General features: G+C 42.1%; 1 protein-coding gene across 1 annotated transcript; it reads left to right on the top strand.

Moving 5' to 3' along the window:
- The first annotated feature begins 10,617 nt into the window (after nucleotides 1–10,617).
- On the top strand, nucleotides 10,618–11,781 carry LOC117131585. Its single transcript, XM_033283652.1, has 2 exons — nucleotides 10,618–11,323; nucleotides 11,725–11,781. Exons 1-2 carry the CDS (start codon nucleotides 10,771–10,773, stop codon nucleotides 11,730–11,732), a joined length of 561 nt encoding a protein of 186 aa, XP_033139543.1. The 5' UTR covers nucleotides 10,618–10,770; the 3' UTR covers nucleotides 11,733–11,781.
- The last annotated feature ends 9,819 nt before the right edge of the window (nucleotides 11,782–21,600 follow it).

The following is a 21,600-nucleotide window of genomic DNA, read 5'->3' on the forward strand; positions in this document are numbered from 1 at the left end:
TTGGATACATAAAGTGGTGGAGAATCACCAGGAAGTTGAATAAATCTCATAGGAGTTGGCAAGAAGAAGTTATCCCACTTTCAAATCAGGTGATTCCAGTTCCCCGAGTTTGGGACAGCTTCATCGTCGTTCCAATCAAACCAGGATGAATCACTTGGTGAGAAGCGTGATTTGGATACATAAAGTGGGTGGAAAATCACCAGGAAGTTGAATAAATCTCATAGGAGTTGGCAAGAAGAAGTTATCCCACTTTCAAATCAGGTGATTCCAGTTTCCAGTGTTGGGAATAGCACAGCTTCTTCGTCGTTCCAATCAAACCAGGATGATCTTTGTGAGAAGCTGGATTTGGATACATAAGTGGTGGAGAATCACAGGAAGTTGAAGAAATCTCATAGGAGTTGGCAAGAAGAAGTTATCCACTTTCAAAGCTCAAATCAGGTGATTCCAGTTTTCCCAGTTTGGGAATAGCACAGCTTCATCGTCGTTCCAATCAAACCAGGATGAATCACTTTGGTGAGAAACTTGATTTGGGATACATAAAGTGGTGGAGAATCACCAGGAAAGTTGAATAAATCTCATAGGAGTTGGCAAGAAGAAGTTATCCCACTTTCAAATCAGGTGATTCCAGTTTCCCAGTTTGGGAATAAGACAGCTTCTTCGTCGTTCCAATCAACCAGGATGACTCACTTTGTGAGAAGCTTGATTTGGACACATAAAGTGGTGGAGAATCACCAGGAAGTTGAATAAATCTCATAGGAGTTGGCAAGAAGAAGTTATCCCACTATCAAATCAGGTGATTCCAGTTTTCCAGTTTGGGAATAGCACAGCTTCATCGTCGTTCCAATCAAACCAGGATGAATCACTTTGTGAGAAGCTTGATATGGATACATAAAATGGTGGAGAATCACCAGGGAATTGAATAAATCTCATAGGAGTTGGCAAGAAGAAGTTATCCCACATTCAAATCAGGTGATTCTAGTTTCCCAGTTTGGGAATAGCACAGCTTCATCGTCGTTCCAATCAAACCAGGATGAATCTCTTTGAGAGAAGCTTGATTTGGATACATAAAGTGGTGGAGAATCACCAGGAAGTTGAATAAATCTCATAGGAGTTGGCAAGAAGAAGTTATCCCACTTTCAAATCAGGTGATTCTAGTTTCCCAGTTTGGGAATAAGACAGCTTCTTCGTCGTTCCAATCAAACCAGGATGACTCACTTTATTCCAGCTTGATTTGGATACATAAAGTGGTGGAGAATCACCAGGAAGTTGAATAAATCTCATAGGAGTTGGCAAGAAGAAGTTATCCCACTTTCAAATCAGGTGATTCCAGTTTCCCAGTTTGGGAATAGCACAGCTTCATCGTCGTTCCAATCAAACCAGGATGAATCACTTTGTGAGAAGCTTGATTTGGATACATAAAGTGGTGGAGAATCACCAGGAAGTTGAATAAATCTCATAGGAGTTGGGATGAAGAAGTTATCCCTCTTTCAAATCAGGTGATTCCAGTTTCCCAGTTTGGGAATAGGACAGCTTCATCGCCGTTCCAATCAAACCAGGATGAATCACTTTGTGAGAAGCTTGATTTGGATACATAAAATGGTGGAGAATCACCAGGAAGTTGAATAAATCTCATAGGAGTTGGCAAGAAGAAGTTATCCCATTTTCAAATCAGGTGATTCCAGTTTCCCAGTTTGGGAATAGCACAGCTTCATCGTCGTTCCAATCAAACCAGGATGAATCACTTTGTGAGAAGCTTGATTTGGATACATAAAATGGTGGAGAATCACCAGGAAGTTGAATAAATCTCATAGGAGTTGGCAAGAAAAAGTTATCCCACTTTCAAATCAGGTGATTCCAGTTTCCCAGTTTGGGAATAAGACAGCTTCTTCGTCGTTCCAATCAAACCAGGATGAATCACTTTGTGAGAAGCTTTATTTGGATACATAAAGTGGTGGAGAATCACCAGGAAGTTGAATAAATCTCATAGGAGTTGGGATGAAGAAGTTATCCCACTTTCAAATCAGGTGATTCCAGTTTCCCAGTTTGGGAATAGCACAGATTCATCATCGTTCCAATCAAACCAGGATGAATCACTTTGTGAGAAGCTTGATTTGGATACCTAAAGTGGTGGAGAATTACCAGGAAGTTGAATAAATCTCATAGGAGTTGGGAAGAAGAAGTTATCCCACTTTCAAATCAGGTGATTCCAGTTTCCCAGTTTGGGACAGCTTCTTCGTCGTTCCAATCAAACCAGGATGAATCACTTTGTGAGAAGCTTGATATGGATACATAAAGTGGTGGAAAATCACCAGGAAGTTGAATAAATCTCATAGGAGTTGGCAAGAAGAAGTTATCCCACTTTCAAATCAGGTGATTCCAGTTTCCTTGTTTGGGAATAGCACAGCTTCTTCGTCGTTCCAATCAAACCAGGATGATCTTTGTGAGAAGCTTGATTTGGATACATAAAGTGGTGGAGAATCACCAGGAAGTTGAATAAATCTCATAGGAGTTGGCAAGAAGAAGTTATCCCACTTTCAAATCAGGTGATTCCAGTTTCCCAGTTTGGGAATAGCACAGCTTCATCGTCGTTCCAATCAAACCAGGATGAATCACTTTGTGAGAAGCTTGATATGGATACATAAAGTGGTGGAAAATCACCAGGAAGTTGAATAAATCTCATAGGAGTTGACAACAAGAAGTTATCCCACTTTCAAATCAGGTGATTCCAGTTTCCCAGTTTGGGAATAGCACAGCTTCTTCGTCGTTCCAATCAAACCAGGATGATCTTTGTGAGAAGCTTGATTTGGATACATAAAGTGGTGGAGAATCACCAGGAAGTTGAATAAATCTCATAGGAGTTGGCAAGAAGAAGTTATCCCACTTTCAAATCAGGTGATTCCAGTTTCCCAATTTGGGAATAGCATGTTGAGAAGAGTTGAATATACAAGTGTGAAGTAGTAAGGGGTGAAGACTGAAGAGAGTATGTTAAGCATTGGTGTGATGGGAGAGGTTCACATTGGCATGACCGTACAAGGCCGTACAAGGCCGTACGGTCCGTACACATTCAGACAGGTGAAACCTCGACCGCGGTTACAATAAGTTACCCGAGTAACTTATGGAAGAGAAGGGGCTTTGGCTGATGAATCAGACCGTTGGAGGATAAGAGAGGCGCGGCTTTACAGGCTGGCACAGCTGGAAAGGCAAGAGCATCTTTGTCCAAGATCCTAGATGCTCCAAGCATGTGGGAACTCTGATTGGCCGAGTTAAAGAGAGCTTATCCTAACCTTGTTGACCTCACATGCTTAGCTCCTCTTTATGATTTCGAAAACCCTAATGATCTCTCACTATATATTGTAACTCTTGTCATTAATAATAAATATACAGTTCTGAGTCTATCTCTCTACATTCATACTCTCTTAATCATGATTCTCACCTAAACTCTTCATAATCTCACATTCTGTTCCTTAATCTACTCTAAATCATTTCATTCTCTTAATCTAATATGGTATCAGAGCCAGGTTGCTCATAGTCTGTTTCTAATCTCATTAATCTTCAGCTTCATTTCATCTACGGTTGTCTTTTGAAGCATTTGGAATGGAGGAAAGCAAGAGCAAGACTCTCTCGGTTGCGGTTACGTTGAAGGGTGGTACTAACTACTACTTTGTGGTCTCGCTTGGTGAAAGCGGCGGTTGGGAGCAAGGGTCTGTGGAGCCATATCTCTGGTGGAGCTTCAAGACCAGTTGCTAACGAAGAGAAGGCGGTCAAGAGCTGGTGGTGGCAGATCAAGAGAAGTGGGATCAGGATGACTTGAAGGTGCTTACGGTGCTACATGGGTCACTTGAAGCCTCAATCTTGGAAGCATACAGCTACTGTGAGACGCCAAAGGATCTGTGGGAGACACTCCAAAAGGTCTATGGTAACACATCTAACCTGAGCCGTGTGTTTGAGTTGAAGAGATCAATCAACACACTTGTGCAAGAGGAGGTGGAGTTTACTAAACACTTGGGAAAGTTCAGAGCCTTGTGGTCAGAGCTAGAGATGCTGAGGCCCAACACCACTGACCAAGATGTGCTCATGGAGAGAAGAGAACAAGATCAAGTGTTCGGCTTACTACTCACCTTGAATCCGATCTTTAATGATCTCATCAAGCATATCTTGAGGTCACCAAAGCTTCCCTCCCTTGAAGATGTGTGTGCTCAGATACAAAAAGAAGAGGGATCAGTTGGGCTGTTCGGAGGCAAGGGGGAGCTCACACTTGCAAACCAATCTGATACTATCCAGGCAAACAAGGCAGCTTACCGCACTGAAGAAGGGAAGTTTGGAGAGAAGTGTGACCATTGCAAGAAGCAGGGCCACAAGAGGAGCCAATGCTGGATCCTGCACCCTCACCTCAAGCCAGCGAAGTTCCTGAAGGATAAAGAAGCAAGGGCGCATCTGTCTGAAGGGGCAAGTGAAGCTGGAACTTCCGGAGCTGGGCAGTCAATGCGAGATGGTGAAGGAAAGGCCTTAACTACCCAACACACTCCGGGGAAGAGCACTGATGGTGAGATGATAAGGAGATCAGACATTGATGCCCTCATCAAAGCTCTCAAGGAGAATGGTAACTGTATGAACTCTCCTTTAGGATACTCTCTTGCTGCATCCTATATAGATAGAACTGATGGATATCTGAGTCATAGTATTGAGACTACTAGAGCACCTAGAACTCTAAACAGCTTGAATGATTTGCCTAGAACCTTTGCAGCTAGTAATGTGATAAAACCATTGATTGTAGATTCAGGAGCTTCTCATCACATGATTAGTGACACTAGTTTGATTAAAATATAGAACCTGCTTGTGGAAATGTGATGATTGCTAATGGTGATAGAATTGCAATTAAAGGAATAGGAAATCTAAAGCTGTTTGATAAAGAGTCTAAAGCATTTTATATGCCTGAATTCACATCTAATTTATTATCTGTTAAAAGATGTACTACTGATTTGCATTGCAATGTTATCTTTAGTCCTAATGATGTGAAGTTTCAGGATATTGAGACAAGGAAAATGATTGGCAAGGGAGTTACCAAAGGAGAGCTTTATATGCTAGAAGACATAGCTCCTGTTTCCAATTCAAGTTGCTCGTTTAGTTCTATTTCCAGTTTGAATAATAATGCATTGTGGCATGCTAGACTAGGTCACCCACATGTTAGAGCCTTAAGCTTAATGTTACCAGGTGTCATGTTTAAAAATAATGAATGTGAAGCATGTATCTTGGGTAAACATTGTAAGACAGTCTTTAAGAACTCAACTACTATCTATGAAAAATGTTTTGATCTTGTGCATTCTGATGTGTGGACTGCTCCTTGCTTGTCTAGGGAAAACTATAAGTATTTTGTAACATTCATTGATGAAAAATCCAAATACACCTGGTTAACACTCATTAAAACTAAGGATAGAGTTCTTGAGGCATTTAAAAACTTTCAAGCTTATGTATCTAACCATTATAATGCCAAGCTTAAGATTTTCAGATCAGATAATGGTGGGGAGTACACAAGCAATGCCTTCAAGCAACATCTAGCCTCACATGGAATCCTTCATAAAACTAGCTGTCCCTACACTCCACAGCAGAACGGAGTGGCTGAGAGAAAGAATCGACACCTCATGGAGGTTGCAAGATCAATGATGTTCCAAACAAATGTCCCAAAGAGATTCTGGAGTGATGCTGTGATCTCAGCCTGCTACTTGATCAATCGGATTCCCACAAGAGTCTTGCAGGATCAATCACCATTTGAAGTGTTAAACAAACTCAAGCCATCCCTAAGCCACTTGAGAGTGTTTGGAAGCCTTTGTTATGTACTGATTCCGGGAGATATGAGGAACAAGCTGGAACCTAAGAGTACTAAGGCTATGTTTGTGGGGTATTCCACTACACAAAGAGGATACAAGTGCTTTGATCCTCAAACAAGAAGACTCCTAGTGTCAAGAGACGTGAAGTTTATAGAGGCTAAGGGGTACTATGAAGAAAGAAGCTGGGAAGATTTGAAGGATCTAGCTCAACAATCTGACAAGGCTGCAAGCCTTAGGATGATCTGGGACGGTCTTGGGATCAATACAACCCAGGATCCAAAAGGGCGAGAAGCACCAGTTCAAAATGAAGCTGAAGACACACCCCATGCTGATCATGAGGGGGGAAACCAGTCTGATGGAGCTCATGAGAATGAAGGGAGCGTAAGTCCTGATCAACAAGGGATGCAAAATGAAGATGAAACTGAAGAAAGAGATCAGTTTGAGGTACAATCTGAAAGAGGAGAAGAAGGAGAAGTACTGAATGAAGCGGCAACTAGGGAACCGGGAGTGGAGAGTGACCCACTTATGGAGACAGTACCGTTAAGAAGGAGCACAAGAGTGAGGAAGGATCCATCTAACTGGACCAATACCAGAGTCTACTACAATGCTCAAGCTGTGGCATATCCCAGTCAAGCTGTGTGTTCATTTGCTCAGTTTCCAGATGAACATCACGCATTTATGATCAGTTTGGATACAAGCTACATACCAAGGACATATGAGGAGGCAATGAAAGACAAAGAATGGAAAGATTCAGTTGCGGATGAGGCTGATGCTATGATTAAGAATGAAACCTGGTATGAGAGTGAGCTGCCTAAAGGGAAGAAGGCAGTTTCTTGTAAATGGATATTTACAATCAAGTATCTACCTGATGGAAGGATTGATAGGAAGAAGACAAGGCTGGTGGCTAGAGGGTTTACTCAAACATATGGAGAGGATTACATTGATACCTTCGCACCAGTGGCTAAACTTCACACAATCAGAATCATACTATCCATTGCAACAAACCTTGGATGGGGCTTATGGCAGATGGATGTGAAGAATGCATTTCTCCAAGGGGAAGTTGAAGATGAAGTATACATGCATCCTCCTCCGGGACTAGAAAGCATGGTGAAGCCCGGAAATGTGTTGAGACTTAAGAAAGCCATTTATGGACTGAAGCAATCTCCTAGAGCATGGTATCATAAGCTGAGCACAACCTTAAATGGAAGAGGCTTCCGGAAATCAGAATTGGATCACACGCTGTCCACTCTAGTCACGCAATCAGGTATCATCTGTCTATTGGTCTATGTGGATGACATTATCATTACTGGAAGTGATAAGGTTGGAATACAAGAGACCAAAGACTACCTTAAATCTGTGTTTGAAATCAAGGATTTAGGGGAAATGAAATACTTTCTTGGAATTGAGATTTGTAGATCCAAGGAAGGTTTATTCATGTCCCAAAGGAAGTATACACTTGATCTTTTGAAAGATGCAGGTAAACTTGGAGGACAAACTGCTAAGATGCCAATGGAGGATGGGTACAAAGTACCAAGAGAGGGGGAGCTTGAAGACAGCAAGCTGTTGCATGACCCTAAGCTTTATAGGAAGCTAGTGGGTAAGCTAATCTACTTAACTATCACACGACCTGATATCTGCTTTGCTGTGAATCAGGTTAGCCAACATATGCAAGCTCCAAAGGATCACCATTGGAGAATGGTGGACAGAGTGCTTAGCTATCTCAACGGATCACCAGGCCAAGGAGTTTGGATGGGATGCAATGTGAGTACAGAAGTAGTAGGCTATTGTGATGCAGATTGGGCTGGAGATAGAGCAGACAGAAGATCTACAACCGGTTACTGCACCTTCATTGGAGGGAACCATGTGACTTGGAAGAGCAAGAAGCAGAAAGTAGTCTCCTGCTCAAGTGCTGAAGCTGAGTATAGGGCAATGCTGAAGCTTACCAATGAGTTAGTGTGGATCAAGGGGATCTTGAAGCACATTGAGATTGAGCAAGCGGCGCCAATGACAATGCATTGTGACAATCAGGCTGCAATCCACATTGCATCTAACTCAGTGTTTCATGAGAGAACCAAGCATATTGAAGTGGATTGTCACAAGGTGAGGCAGATGATAGTCTTGGGAGTGATTCTGCCGTGCTACACAAGAAGTGAAGATCAGTTGGCTGATGTGTTTACTAAAGCCGCAAGGATGAAGACAATGGAGTCCATCTACATCAGGTTAGGACTCATTGATCTCTCAGCCAAGAGCTGATCCCCTTCCTATGAGGTCTTTACTCTTTTTCCCTCATCAAAGTTTTGTCCCAATGGGTTTTCTTTGATGAGGTTTTTAATGAGGAAGATCTCATAGTGTCCAAGCTTAGACTTCACAAAGCTAAGCTTGAGGGGGAGTGTTGAGAAGAGTTGAATATACAAGTGTGAAGTAGTAAGGGGTGAAGACTGAAGAGAGTATGTTAAGCATTGGTGTGATGGGAGAGGTTCACATTGGCATGACCGTACAAGGCCGTACAAGGCCGTACGGTCCGTACACATTCAGACAGGTGAAACCTCGACCGCGGTTACAAGAAGTTACCCAAGTAATGTGAATGATTTGCCTAGAACCTTTGCAGCTAGTAATGTGATAAAACCATTGATTGTAGATTCAGGAGCATCTCATCACATGATTAGTGACACTAGTTTGATTAAAAATGTAGAACCTGCTTGTGGAAATGTGATGATTGCTAATGGTGATAGAATTGCAATTAAAGGAATAGGAAATCTAAAGCTGTTTGATAAAGAGTCTAAAGCATTTTATATGCCTGAATTCACATCTAATTTATTATCTGTTAAAAGATGTACTACTGATTTGCATTGCAATGTTATCTTTAGTCCTAATGATGTGAAGTTTCAGGATATTGAGACAAGGAAAATGATTGGCAAGGGAGTTACCAAAGGAGAGCTTTATATGCTAGAAGACATAGCTCCTGTTTCCAATTCAAGTTGCTCGTTTAGTTCTATTTCCAGTTTGAATAATAATGCATTGTGGCATGCTAGACTAGATCACCCACATGTTAGAGCCTTAAGCTTAATGTTACCAGGTGTCATGTTTAAAAATAATGAATGTGAAGCATGTATCTTGGGCAAACATTGTAAGACAGTCTTTAAGAACTCAACTACTATCTATGAAAAATGTTTTGATCTTGTGCATTCTGATGTGTGGACTGCTCCTTGCTTGTCTAGGGAAAACTATAAGTATTTTGTAACATTCATTGATGAAAAATCCAAATACACCTGGTTAACACTCATTAAAACTAAGAATAGAGTTCTTGAGGCATTTAAAAACTTTCAAGCTTATGTATCTAACCATTATAATGCCAAGCTTAAGATTTTCAGATCAGATAATGGTGGGGAGTACACAAGCAATGCCTTCAAGCAACATCTAGCCTCACATGGAATCCTTCATCAAACTAGCTGTCCCTACACTCCACAGCAGAATGGAGTGGCTGAGAGAAAGAATCGACACCTCATGGAGGTTGCAAGATCAATGATGTTCCAAACAAATGTCCCAAAGAGATTCTGGAGTGATGCTGTGATCTCAGCCTGCTACTTGATCAATCGGATTCCCACAAGAGTCTTGCAGGATCAATCACCATTTGAAGTGTTAAACAAACTCAAGCCATCCCTAAGCCACTTGAGAGTGTTTGGAAGCCTTTGTTATGTACTGATTCCGGGAGATATGAGGAACAAGCTGGAACCTAAGAGTACTAAGGCTATGTTTGTGGGGTATTCCACTACACAAAGAGGATACTGTTGAAATGAGTTGAGTATAAGCAAGGGAAGTGATTGGGGTATAAGGAAGCATTAGGAGAAGGATGGGTTAAGGAAAGGATGAGGTATGAAGTCGACCAGTCCGTACAATCCGTACTGACCGTACTGGCCGTACAGGCCGTACCTTCCCGGGTCGACTTCATCAACCAAAACTTACCATCCTCACCCAAGTTACTTTGGAGAGTTACCGTGAGTGTTAAGAAGCCTTGTGACCGTTGAAAGGAAGAAAGGAGACGCGGAGAAGACAGGCTGGCATAGCTGTAAAGTGATCAGCATCTTGGAATATGCTGAAAGTGTGTGAAGCATTCCATTGGCTAGTTCAAACCATCCGCTCCCTTTAGCTTTGACTACACATGCTTTACCTTATCTCTTAAGCTGAAACCCTAGTCTTTCCTTAGCTATATATTGTAACTCTTGGTGATTAATGAAAGCAACACACGAGTTTATGAGTCTCTCTCTCTAGTTCATCATGATAATCTCATACACTTTCTCTTAAACACTCTAATCTCTCTTAAATCTCTCTTAGACTTCTCAATACCTTTCATATTCTCTAAAGTCATATGGTATCAGAGCCAGGTTGGCTGTGGTATTGAGATCTTGTGTTCTTCAGCGTCAGATAAAAGTTCTTTCTTGTTAGATTCTAAACCAAGTTCAAGCAAATCAAGATGGGAGGAAACAAGGTCATTACGGTTCCGATTTCACTCAAGGGTGGGGGAAACTACCTGTTGTGGCCTAGGCTTGTGAAGACAGCCATTGGGAGGCTAGGGTTATGGGGTCACATCACAGATGAAGCTCCAGCACCAGTGGCTAGTGAGGAAGAAGGTGGAAGAGAGCTCGCGGTTGCTGATGGAAAGAAGTGGATTCAAGATGACTTGATGGTGCTATCTGTGCTGCAAGGATCACTTGAAGAACATCTCTTGGAAGCCTACAGCTACTGTGAGACTCCAAAACACCTGTGGGAGGTACTCCAAAAGACTTTTGGGAACGTTACCAATCTGAACCGTGTGTATGAGATCAAGAAAGCTATCAAGACACTGGTACAAGATGGAGAGGAGTTCACCAAGCATTTGGGCAAGTATTGATCCTTGTGGTCTGAGCTTGAATCATTGAGGCCAAGCACGGCTGATCAAGAGCTACTCATGGAGAGGAGGGAACAGGATCAGGTGTTTGGGTTGCTGTTGACGTTGGATCCTCCGTTCAATGATGTGATCAAACACATGCTGAGGATGCCAAGTCTTCCATCCATGGAGGAAGTGTGTGCACAGCTTCAGAAGGAGGAAGGGTCTCTTGGTCTCTTCGGAAGCAAGGGAGACTTAGCTCCAGCCAACAAGGCTGAGGAAGGAGCGCAAGCTAACCGTGCAGCATACAAGACTGATGAGAAGAAGTATGGTGATGAGAGGAGGTTTGGAGGCAAATGTAATCACTGCAAGAAGCCGGGACACAAGAGGAGCCAGTGCTGGATCCTTCATCCCCATCTCAAGCCGGCCAAGTTCAACAAGGATCGAGAAGCCAGAGCTAACCTGTCTACTGAAGCAAGTGAAGCCGGTCCATCAGGAGCAGGCTCAAGTGCACAAGTGGGTGAAAGCGCAGGCAAGGCAATGGCAACTCACTACACGGCCGCAAAGAGTTTGGAGCATGAAGTGATCCGCAAATCTGACATTGATGCCCTCATCAAAGCTCTTAAGGAGTCTGGTACATTCGGAAACACTCTTGGTTACTCTTATACTGCTCACATGATGCCTAGGAATGAGAATAGGTTGATAGATATCATTGAGAAATTACAACTGAGAAATGAATCACCTAGAACTCATCTTGCTAGAGGCATAAAACCATTGATTTTTGACTCTGGTGCATCTCATCACATGATTAGTGATGATAGCTTGATCAAAAACATAGAACCTGCTCATGGACATGTAATGATTGCAAATGGAGATAGAATTCCCATTAAAGGTGTAGGAGACCTAAAGCTATTTGATAAGAACTCTAAAGCATTTTACATGCCTGATTTTACCTCTAATCTCTTATCTGTTAAAAGATGTACCAATGATCTACAATGCAATGTTATCTTTAGTCCTAACAATGTGACATTTCAGGATATTGAGAGCAATAAGTTGATCGGACAAGGAGTAACCAAGGGGGATCTTTATGTACTTGAAGACATTAACCCCATTTCTAGTTGTTTGCTGAGTTCTGTTTTAAGTAAAGGTGCATTATGGCATTCTAGGCTAGGACATCCACATGTTAGAGCCTTAGCTTAATGTTTCCAGGTGTCATGTTTAAAAATAATGATTGTGAGGCTTGTATTTTGGGAAAACATTGTAAGACTGTTTTTAAAAGATCTACTACTATCTATGATAAGTGTTTTGATCTTGTTCACTCTGATGTATGGACTGCTCCTGCTTATCTAGAGATAATTACAAGTACTTTGTCACATTTATAGATGAGAAATCTAAATACACCTGGATAACACTCATTAAAACAAAGGATAGGTTCTTGATGCATTTAAAAACTTCCAATCTTATGTATCTAACCAGTATAATGCCAAGATTAAGATTTTCAGGTCTGATAATGGTGGAGAATATACTGGCAATGCATTCAGAGTCACCTAGCTCAACATGGGATTCTACATCAGACAAGTTGTCCATACACTCCTCAACAGAACGGTGTAGCTGAGAGAAAGAATAGACACCTAATGGAGGTGGCAAGGTCTATGATGTTTCATACAAGTGTGCCTAAGAGATTCTGGAGTGATGCTGTGATCTCGGCTTGTTATCTAATCAATAGGATACCAACCAAGATCCTGGAAGATCAAGCTCCTTATGAAGTTCTAACAGAAGCAAACCTGTGCTGGATCACTTAAGAGTCTTTGGATGCGTGTGCTTTGTACTTGTACCCGGGGAGCTAAGGAATAAGCTAGAAGCAAAGAGCACAAGAGCCATGTTCATTGGCTACTCAACGTCACAAAAGGGATACAAATGCTATGATTCAGAAGCCAGGAGAGTTCTTGTGTCTAGAGATGTGAAGTTCTTGGAGGATAAGAGCTTTTATGGAGATAGAAAGTGGGAGATCTTGAAGATTTGTCTCAACCATCTGATCGAGCTACAAGTCTTAGGCGTGTACTGGAAGGACTTGGAATCAACATGTCCCAGGATCAGCAACCATCAAAGGAGAATGAAGCTGAAGAACCATCACACCATGATCATGAGGGGGGAAATGAGGCTGAGCCTGAAGATCATGAGGATCAAGACTCAGATAGTCATGGTCAAGGTGTGATACAAAGAGAGGAAGAATCCATACAAGAAGATCATGTGGAACCAAATGAAGTAGAAAGAGAAGCAGTTCAGCCTACGGTGGTCCAGCCTACGGTGGTGGAAGTGGAACAAGCCCCATTAAGGAGAAGCACACGGCTAAAGAGAGATGCTTCCAACTGGGTAAACACGAGAGTGTACTACAATGCTCAGGCTGTGAAGCATCCCTCTCAGGCTGTGTGCTCATTTGCGAGTTACCCAAAGGAACATTGTGCATTCATTACAAGTTTAGATGAGAGCAATGTACCAAGATCATATGAGGAAGCAATGTTACATGAAGATTGGAAAGAATCAGTGGGTGATGAAGCAAATGCTATGATAAAGAATGACACTTGGTTTGAGAGTGAGCTGCCAAGAGGGAAGAAAGCAGTAACAAGCAAGTGGATATTCACTATCAAGTATCTACCTGACGGAACTATTGAGAGGAAGAAGACAAGATTGGTGGCTAGAGGATACACTCAAACATATGGGGAAGACTACATTGATACCTTTGCTCCTGTTGCCAAACTCCATACCATAAGAATTGTACTATCTCTTGCTGTGAATCTTGAGTGGGAGCTGTGGCAGATGGATGTGAAGAATGCCTTTCTTCAAGGAGAGCTAGAGGATGAAGTGTATATGCATCCTCCCCCGGGTCTAGAGCACCTTGTGAAACCTGGAAATGTATTGAGACTCGAGAAGGCTATCTATGGGTTGAAGCAATCTCCTAGAGCATGGTATAACAAACTGAGCACTACCTTAAATGGGCGTGGGTTCAAGAAGTCTGAATTGGATCACACTCTCTTCACTCTCACTACACCCTCAGGTATCATCTGTCTACTTGTATATGTGGATGACATTATCATAACAGGTAGTGATAAGGCTGGTATAAAAGCCACCAAGGAGTTTTTGAAATCTGTGTTTGAAATCAAAGACTTAGGAGAAATGAAATACTTCCTTGGAATTGAGTTGTGTAGATCTAAGGAAGGATTGTTCATTTCCCAAAGGAAGTATACACTTGATCTTTTGAAAGATGCAGGTATACAAGGAGATAAGACAGCAAAGATGCCTCTTGAAGATGGATACAAGATTCCACGTGAGGGGGAGATTGAAGATAGCAAGGTCTTTCATGATCCAAAGCTATACAGGAAGCTGGTAGGGAAGCTCATCTACCTCACCATCACAAGACCAGACATTTGCTTTGCTGTGAACCAAGTGAGCCAGCATATGCAAGTCCCAAAGGATCATCACTGGCGCATGGTGGAGAGACTGCTCTTGTATCTGAACGGGACATCAAGCCTTGGAGTTTGGATGGGATGCAACAAGAGTACTGAAGTAGTGGGATATTGTGATGCGGATTGGGCTGGAGATAGAGCAGACAGAAGATCAACCACCGGCTACTGTACATTCATTGGAGGCAACTTGGTGACTTGGAAGAGCAAGAAGCAGAAGGTGGTGTCTTGTTCAAGTGCTGAAGCTGAGTATAGAGCAATGCTGAAGCTTACCAATGAGTTGGTATGGATCAAAGGGATCTTGAAGCATGTGGAGATAGAGCAAGCAGCCCCAATGACTATGCATTGTGATAATCAAGCGGCTATACACATTGCAACCAACTCAGTCTTCCATGAGAGAACCAAGCACATTGAAGTTGATTGTCACAAGGTGAGGCAGATGATTGCCTTGGGAGTGATATTGCCATGCTATACAAGGAGTGAGGATCAACTTGCGGATGTGTTCACCAAGGCTGCAAGACAAAAGACTATGGAGTCCATTCACATCAGATTGGGGCTCATAGATCTTTCACCAAGGAGCTGATCCCCTCTGCCATGAGGTCTTTACTCTTTTTCCCTCATCAAGGTTTTGTCCCAATGGGTTTTCCTTGGTGAGGTTTTTAATGAGGAAGATCTCATGGCTGTTCCAAGCTTGAATGGATTCTAGAATTCAAGCTTGAGGGGGAGTGTTGAAATGAGTTGAGTATAAGCAAGGGAAGTGATTGGGGTATAAGGAAGCATTAGGAGAAGGATGGGTTAAGGAAAGGATGAGGTATGAAGTCGACCAGTCCGTACAATCCGTACTGACCGTACTGGCCGTACAGGCCGTACCTTCCCGGGTCGACTTCATCAACCAAAACTTACCATCCTTACCCAAGTTACTTTGGAGAGTTACCGTGAGTGTTAAGAAGCCTTGTGACCGTTGAAAGGAAGAAAGGAGACGCGGAGAAGACAGGCTGGCATAGCTGTAAAGTGATCAGCATCTTGGAATATGCTGAAAGTGTGTGAAGCATTCCATTGGCTAGTTCAAACCATCCGCTCCCTTTAGCTTTGACTACACATGCTTTACCTTATCTCTTAAGCTGAAACCCTAGTCTTTCCTTAGCTATATATATTGTAACTCTTGGTGATTAATGAAAGCAACACACGAGTTTATGAGTCTCTCTCTCTAGTTCATCATGATAATCTCATACACTTTCTCTTAAACACTCTAATCTCTCTTAAATCTCTCTTAGACTTCTCAATACCTTTCATATTCTCTAAAGTCATAGATACAAGTGCTTTGATCCTCAAACAAGAAGACTCCTAGTGTCAAGAGACGTGAAGTTTATAGAGGCTAAGGGGTACTATGAAGAAAGAAGCTGGGAAGATTTGAAGGATCTAGCTCAACAATCTGACAAGGCTGCAAGCCTTAGAATGATCTTGGACGGTCTTGGGATCAATACAACCCATGATCCAAAAGGGCGAGAAGCACCAGTTCAAAATGAAGCTGAAGACACACCCCATGCTGATCATGAGGGGGGAAACCAGTCTGATGGAGCTCATGAGAATGAAGGGAGCGTAAGTCCTGATCAACAAGGGATGCAAAATGAAGATGAAACTGAAGAAAGAGATCAGTTTGAGGTACAATCTGAAAGAGGAGAAGAAGGAGAAGTACTGAATGAAGCGGCAACTAGGGAACCGGGAGTGGAGAGTGACCCACTTATGGAGACAGTACCGTTAAGAAGGAGCCCAAGAGTGAGGAAGGATCCATCTAACTGGACCAATACCAGAGTCTACTACAATGCTCAAGCTGTGGCACATCCCAGTCAAGCTGTGTGTTCATTTGCTCAGTTTCCAGATGAACATCACGCATTTATGATCAGTTTGGATACAAGCTACATACCAAGGACATATGAGGAGGCAATGAAAGACAAAGAATGGAAAGATTCAGTTGCGGATGAGGCTGATGCTATGATTAAGAATGAAACCTGGTATGAGAGTGAGCTGCCTAAAGGGAAGAAGGCAGTTTCTTGTAAATGGATATTTACAATCAAGTATCTACCTGATGGAAGGATTGATAGGAAGAAGACAAGGCTGGTGGCTAGAGGGTTTACTCAAACATATGGAGAGGATTACATTGATACCTTCGCACCAGTGGCTAAACTTCACACAATCAGAATCATACTATCCATTGCAACAAACCTTGGATGGGGCTTATGGCAGATGGATGTGAAGAATGCATTTCTACAAGGGGAACTTGAAGATGAAGTATACATGCATCCTCCTCCGGGACTAGAAAGCATGGTGAAGCCCGGAAATGTGTTGAGACTTAAGAAAGCCATTTATGGACTGAAGCAATCTCCTAGAGCATGGTATCATAAGCTGAGCACAACCTTAAATGGAAGAGGCTTCCGGAAATCAGAATTGGATCACACGCTGTTCACTCTAGTCACGCAATCAGGTATCATCTGTCTATTGGTCTATGTGGATGACATTATCATTACTGGAAGTGATAAGGTTGGAATACAAGAGACCAAAGACTACCTTAAATCTGTGTTTGAAATCAAGGATTTTGGAGAAATGAAATACTTTCTTGGAATTGAGATTTGTAGATCCAAGGAAGGTTTATTCATGTCCCAAAGGAAGTATACACTTGATCTTTTGAAAGATGCAGGTAAACTTGGAGGACAAACTGCTAAGATGCCAATGGAGGATGGGTACAAAGTACCAAGAGAGCGGGAGCTTGAAGACAGCAAGCTGTTCCATGACCCTAAGCTTTATAGGAAGCTAGTGGGTAAGCTAATCTACTTAACTATCACACGACCTGATATCTGCTTTGCTGTGAATCAGGTTAGCCAACATATGCAAGCTCCAAAGGATCACCATTGGAGAATGGTGGACAGAGTGCTTAGCTATCTCAACGGATCACCAGGCCAAGGAGTTTGGATGGGATGCAATGGGAGTACAGAAGTAGTAGGCTATTGTGATGCAGATTGGGCTGGAGATAGAGCAGACAGAAGATCTACAACCGGTTACTGCACCTTCATTGGAGGGAACCTTGTGACTTGGAAGAGCAAGAAGCAGAAAGTAGTTTCCTGCTCAAGTGCTGAAGCTGAGTATAGGGCAATGCTGAAGCTTACCAATGAGTTAGTGTGGATCAAGGGGATCTTGAAGCACATTGAGATTGAGCAAGCGGCGCCAATGACAATGCATTGTGACAATCAGGCTGCAATCCACATTGCATCTAACTCAGTGTTTCATGAGAGAACCAAGCATATTGAAGTGGATTGTCACAAGGTGAGGCAGATGATAGTCTTGGGAGTGATTCTGCCGTGCTATACAAGAAGTGAAGATCAGTTGGCTGATGTGTTTACTAAAGCCGCAAGGATGAAGACAATGGAGTCCATCTACATCAGGTTAGGACTCATTGATCTCTCAGCCAAGAGCTGATCCCCTTCCTATGAGGTCTTTACTCTTTTTCCCTCATCAAAGTTTTGTCCCAATGGGTTTTCTTTGATGAGGTTTTTAATGAGGAAGATCTCATAGTGTCCAAGCTTAGACTTCACAAAGCTAAGCTTGAGGGGGAGTGTTGAGAAGAGTTGAATATACAAGTGTGAAGTAGTAAGGGGTGAAGACTGAAGAGAGTATGTTAAGCATTGGTGTGATGGGAGAGGTTCACATTGGCATGACCGTACAAGGCCGTACGGTCCGTACACATTCAGACAGGTGAAACCTCGACCGCGGTTACAAGAAGTTACCCAAGTAACTTATGGGAAGAGAAGGGGCTTTGGCTGATGAATCAGACCGTTGGAGGATAAGAGAGGCGCGGCTTTACAGGCTGGCACAGCAGGAAAGGCAAGAGCATCTTTGTCCAAGATCCTAGATGCTCCAAGCATGTGGGAACTCTGATTGGCCGAGTTAAAAAGAGCTTATCCTAACCTTGTTGACCTCACATGCTTAGCTCCTCTTTATGATTTCGAAAACCCTAATGATCTCTCACTATATATTGTAACTCTTGTCATTAATAATAAATATACAGTTCTGAGTCTATCTCTCTACATTCATACTCTCTTAATCATGATTCTCACCTAAACTCTTCATAATCTCACATTCTGTTCCTTAATCTTCTCTAAATCATTTCATTCTCTTAATCTAATATAGCACAGCTTCATCGTCGTTCCAATCAAACCAGGATGAATCACTTTGTGAGAAGCTTGATTTGGATACATAAAGTGGTGGAGAATCACCAGGAAGTTGAATAAATCTCATAGGAGTTGGGATGAAGAAGTTATCCCACTTTCAAATCAGGTGATTCCAGTTTCCCAGTTTGGGAATAGGACAGCTTCATCGCCGTTCCAATCAAATCAGGATGAATCACTTTGTGAGAAGCTTTATTTGGATACATAAAGTGGTGGGGATCACCCGGAAGTTGAATAAATCTCATAGGAGTTGGCAAGAAGAAGTTATCCCACTTTCAAATCAGGTGATTCCAGTTTCCCAGTTTGGGAATAGCACAGCTTCATCGTCTTTCCAATCAAACCAGGATGAATCACTTTGTGAGAAGCTTGATTTGGATACATAAAATGGTGGAGAATCACCAGGAAGTTGAATAAATCTCATAGGAGTTGGCAAGAAGAAGTTATCCCACTTTCAAATCAGGTGATTCCAGTTTCCCAGTTTGGGAATAAGACAGCTTCTTCGTCGTTCCAATCAAACCAGGATGAATCACTTTGTGAGAAGCTTGATTTGGATACATAAAGTGGTGGAGAATCACCAGGAAGTTGAATAAATCTCATAGGAGTTGGGATGAAGAAGTTTTCCCACTTTCAAATCAGGTGTTTCCAGTTTCCCAGTTTGGGAATAGCACAGATTCATCATCGTTCCAATCAAACCAGGCTGAATCACTTTGTGAGAAGCTTGATTTGGATACCTAAAGTGGTGGAGAATTACCAGGAAGTTGAATAAATCTCATAGGAGTTGGGAAGAAGAAGTTATCCCACTTTCAAATCAGGTGATTCCAGTTTCCCAGTTTGGGACAGCTTCTTTCGTCGTTCCAATCAAACCAGGATGAATCACTTTGTGAGAAGCTTGATTTGGATACATAAAGTGGTGGAAAATCACCAGGAAGTTGAATAAATCTCATAGGAGTTGGCAAGAAGAAGTTATCCCACTTTCAAATCAGGTGATTCCAGTTTCCCAGTTTGGGAATAGCACAGCTTCTTCGTCGTTCCAATCAACCAGGATGGATCTTTGTGAGAAGCTTGATTTGGATACATAAAGTGGTGGAGAATCACCAGGAAGTTGAATAAATCTCATAGGAGTTGGCAAGAAGAAGTTATCCCACTTTCAAATCAGGTGATTCCAGTTTCCCAATTTGGGAATAGCACAGCTTCATCGTTGTTCCAATCAAACCAGGATGAATCACTTTGTGAGAAGCTTGATATGGATACATAAAGTGGTGGAAAATCACCAGGAAGTTGAATAAATATCATAGGAGTTGGCAAGAAGAAGTTATCCCACTTTCAAATCAGGTGATTCCAGTTTCCCAGTTTGGGAATAGCACAGCTTCATCGTCGTTCCAATCAAACCAGGATGAATCACTTTGTGAGAAGCATGATTTGGATATATAAAGTGGTGGAGAACCACCAGGAAGTTGAATAAATATCATAGGAGTTGGCAAGAAGAAGTTATCCCACTTTCAAATCAGGTGATTCCAGTTTCCCAGTTTGGGAATAAGACAGCTTCTTCGTCGTTCCAATCAAACCAGGATGACTCACTTTGTGAGAAGCTTGATTTGGATACATAAAGTGGTGGAGAATCACCAGGAAGTTGAATAAATCTCATAGGAGTTGGGATGAAGGAGTTATCCCACTTTCAAATCAGGTGATTCCAGTTTCCCAGTTTGGGAATAGCACAGCTTCATCGTCGTTCCAATCAAACCAGGATGAATCACTTTGTGAGAAGCTTGATTTGGATACATAAAGTGGTGTAGAATCACCAGGAAGTTGAATAAATCTCATAGGAGTTGGCAAGAAGAAGTTATCCCACTTTCAAATCAGGTGATTCCAGTTTCCCAATTTGGGAATAGCACAGCTTCATCGTCGTTCCAATCAAACCAGGATTAATCACTTTGTGAGAAGCTTGATTTGGATACATAAAGTGGTGGAGAATCACCAGGAAGTTGAATAAATCTCATAGGAGTTGGGATGAAGAAGTTATCCCACTTTCAAATCAGGTGATTCCAGTTTCCAGTTTGGGAATAGACAGCTTCTTCGTCGTTCCAATCAAACCAGGATGAATCACTTTGTGAGAAGCTTGATTTGGATACATAAAGTGGTGGAGAATCACCAGGAAGTTGAATAAATCTCATAGGAGTTGGGATGAAGAAGTTATCCCACTTTCAAATCAGGTGATTCCAGTTTCCCAGTTTGGGAATAGCACAGATTCATCATCGTTCCAATCAAACCAGGATGAATCACTTTGTGAGAAGCTTGATTTGGATACTAAAGTGGTGGAGAATCACCAGGAAGTTGAATAAATCTCATAGGAGTTGGGAAGAAGAAGTTATCCCACTTTCAAATCAGGTGATTCCAGTTTCCCAGTTTGGGACAGCTTCTTCGTCGTTCCAATCAAAACAGGATGAATCACTTTGTGAGAAGCTTGATATGGATACATAAAGTGGTGGAAAATCACCAGGAAGTTGAATAAATCTCATAGGAGTTGGCAAGAAGAAGTTATCCCACTTTCAAATCAGGTGATTCCAGTTTCCCAGTTTGGGAATAGCACAGCTTCTTCGTCGTTCCAATCAAACCAGGATGATCTTTGTGAGAAGCTTGATTTGGATACATAAAGTGGTGGAGAATCACCAGGAAGTTGAATAAATCTCATAGGAGTTGGCAAGAAGAAGTTATCCCACTTTCAAATCAGGTGATTCCAGTTTTCCAATTTGGGAATAGCACAGCTTCATCGTCGTTCCAATCAAACCAGGATGAATCACTTTGTGAGAAGCTTGATATGGATACATAAAGTGGTGGAAAATCACCAGGAAGTTGAATAAATATCATAGGAGTTGGCAAGAAGAAGTTATCCCACTTTCAAATCAGGTGATTCCGTTCCCAGTTTGGGAATAGCACAGCTTCATTCGTCGTTCCAATCAAACCTGGATGAATCACTTTGTGAGAAGCATGATTTGGATACATAAAGTGGTGGAGAATCACCAGGAAGTTGAATAAATCTCATAGGAGTTGGCAAGAAGAAGTTATCCCACTTTCAAATCAGGTGATTCCAGTTTCCCAGTTTGGGAATAAGACAGCTTCTTCGTCGTTCCAATCAAACCAGGATGAATCACTTTGTGAGAAGCTTGATTTGGATACATAAAGTGGTGGAGAATCACCAGGAAGTTGAATAAATCTCATAGGAGTTGGGATGA

This window comes from Brassica rapa, unplaced genomic scaffold (genome assembly GCF_000309985.2).
Source record: "Brassica rapa cultivar Chiifu-401-42 unplaced genomic scaffold, CAAS_Brap_v3.01 Scaffold1059, whole genome shotgun sequence".
Classification (NCBI taxonomy): domain Eukaryota; kingdom Viridiplantae; phylum Streptophyta; class Magnoliopsida; order Brassicales; family Brassicaceae; genus Brassica; species Brassica rapa.

Bases quoted from the DNA above. Each gene is read 5' to 3' on its own strand.
- LOC117131585 (XM_033283652.1), top strand. From the start codon at position 10,771: ATGGAGAGGAGGGAACAGGATCAGGTGTTTGGGTTGCTGTTGACGTTG.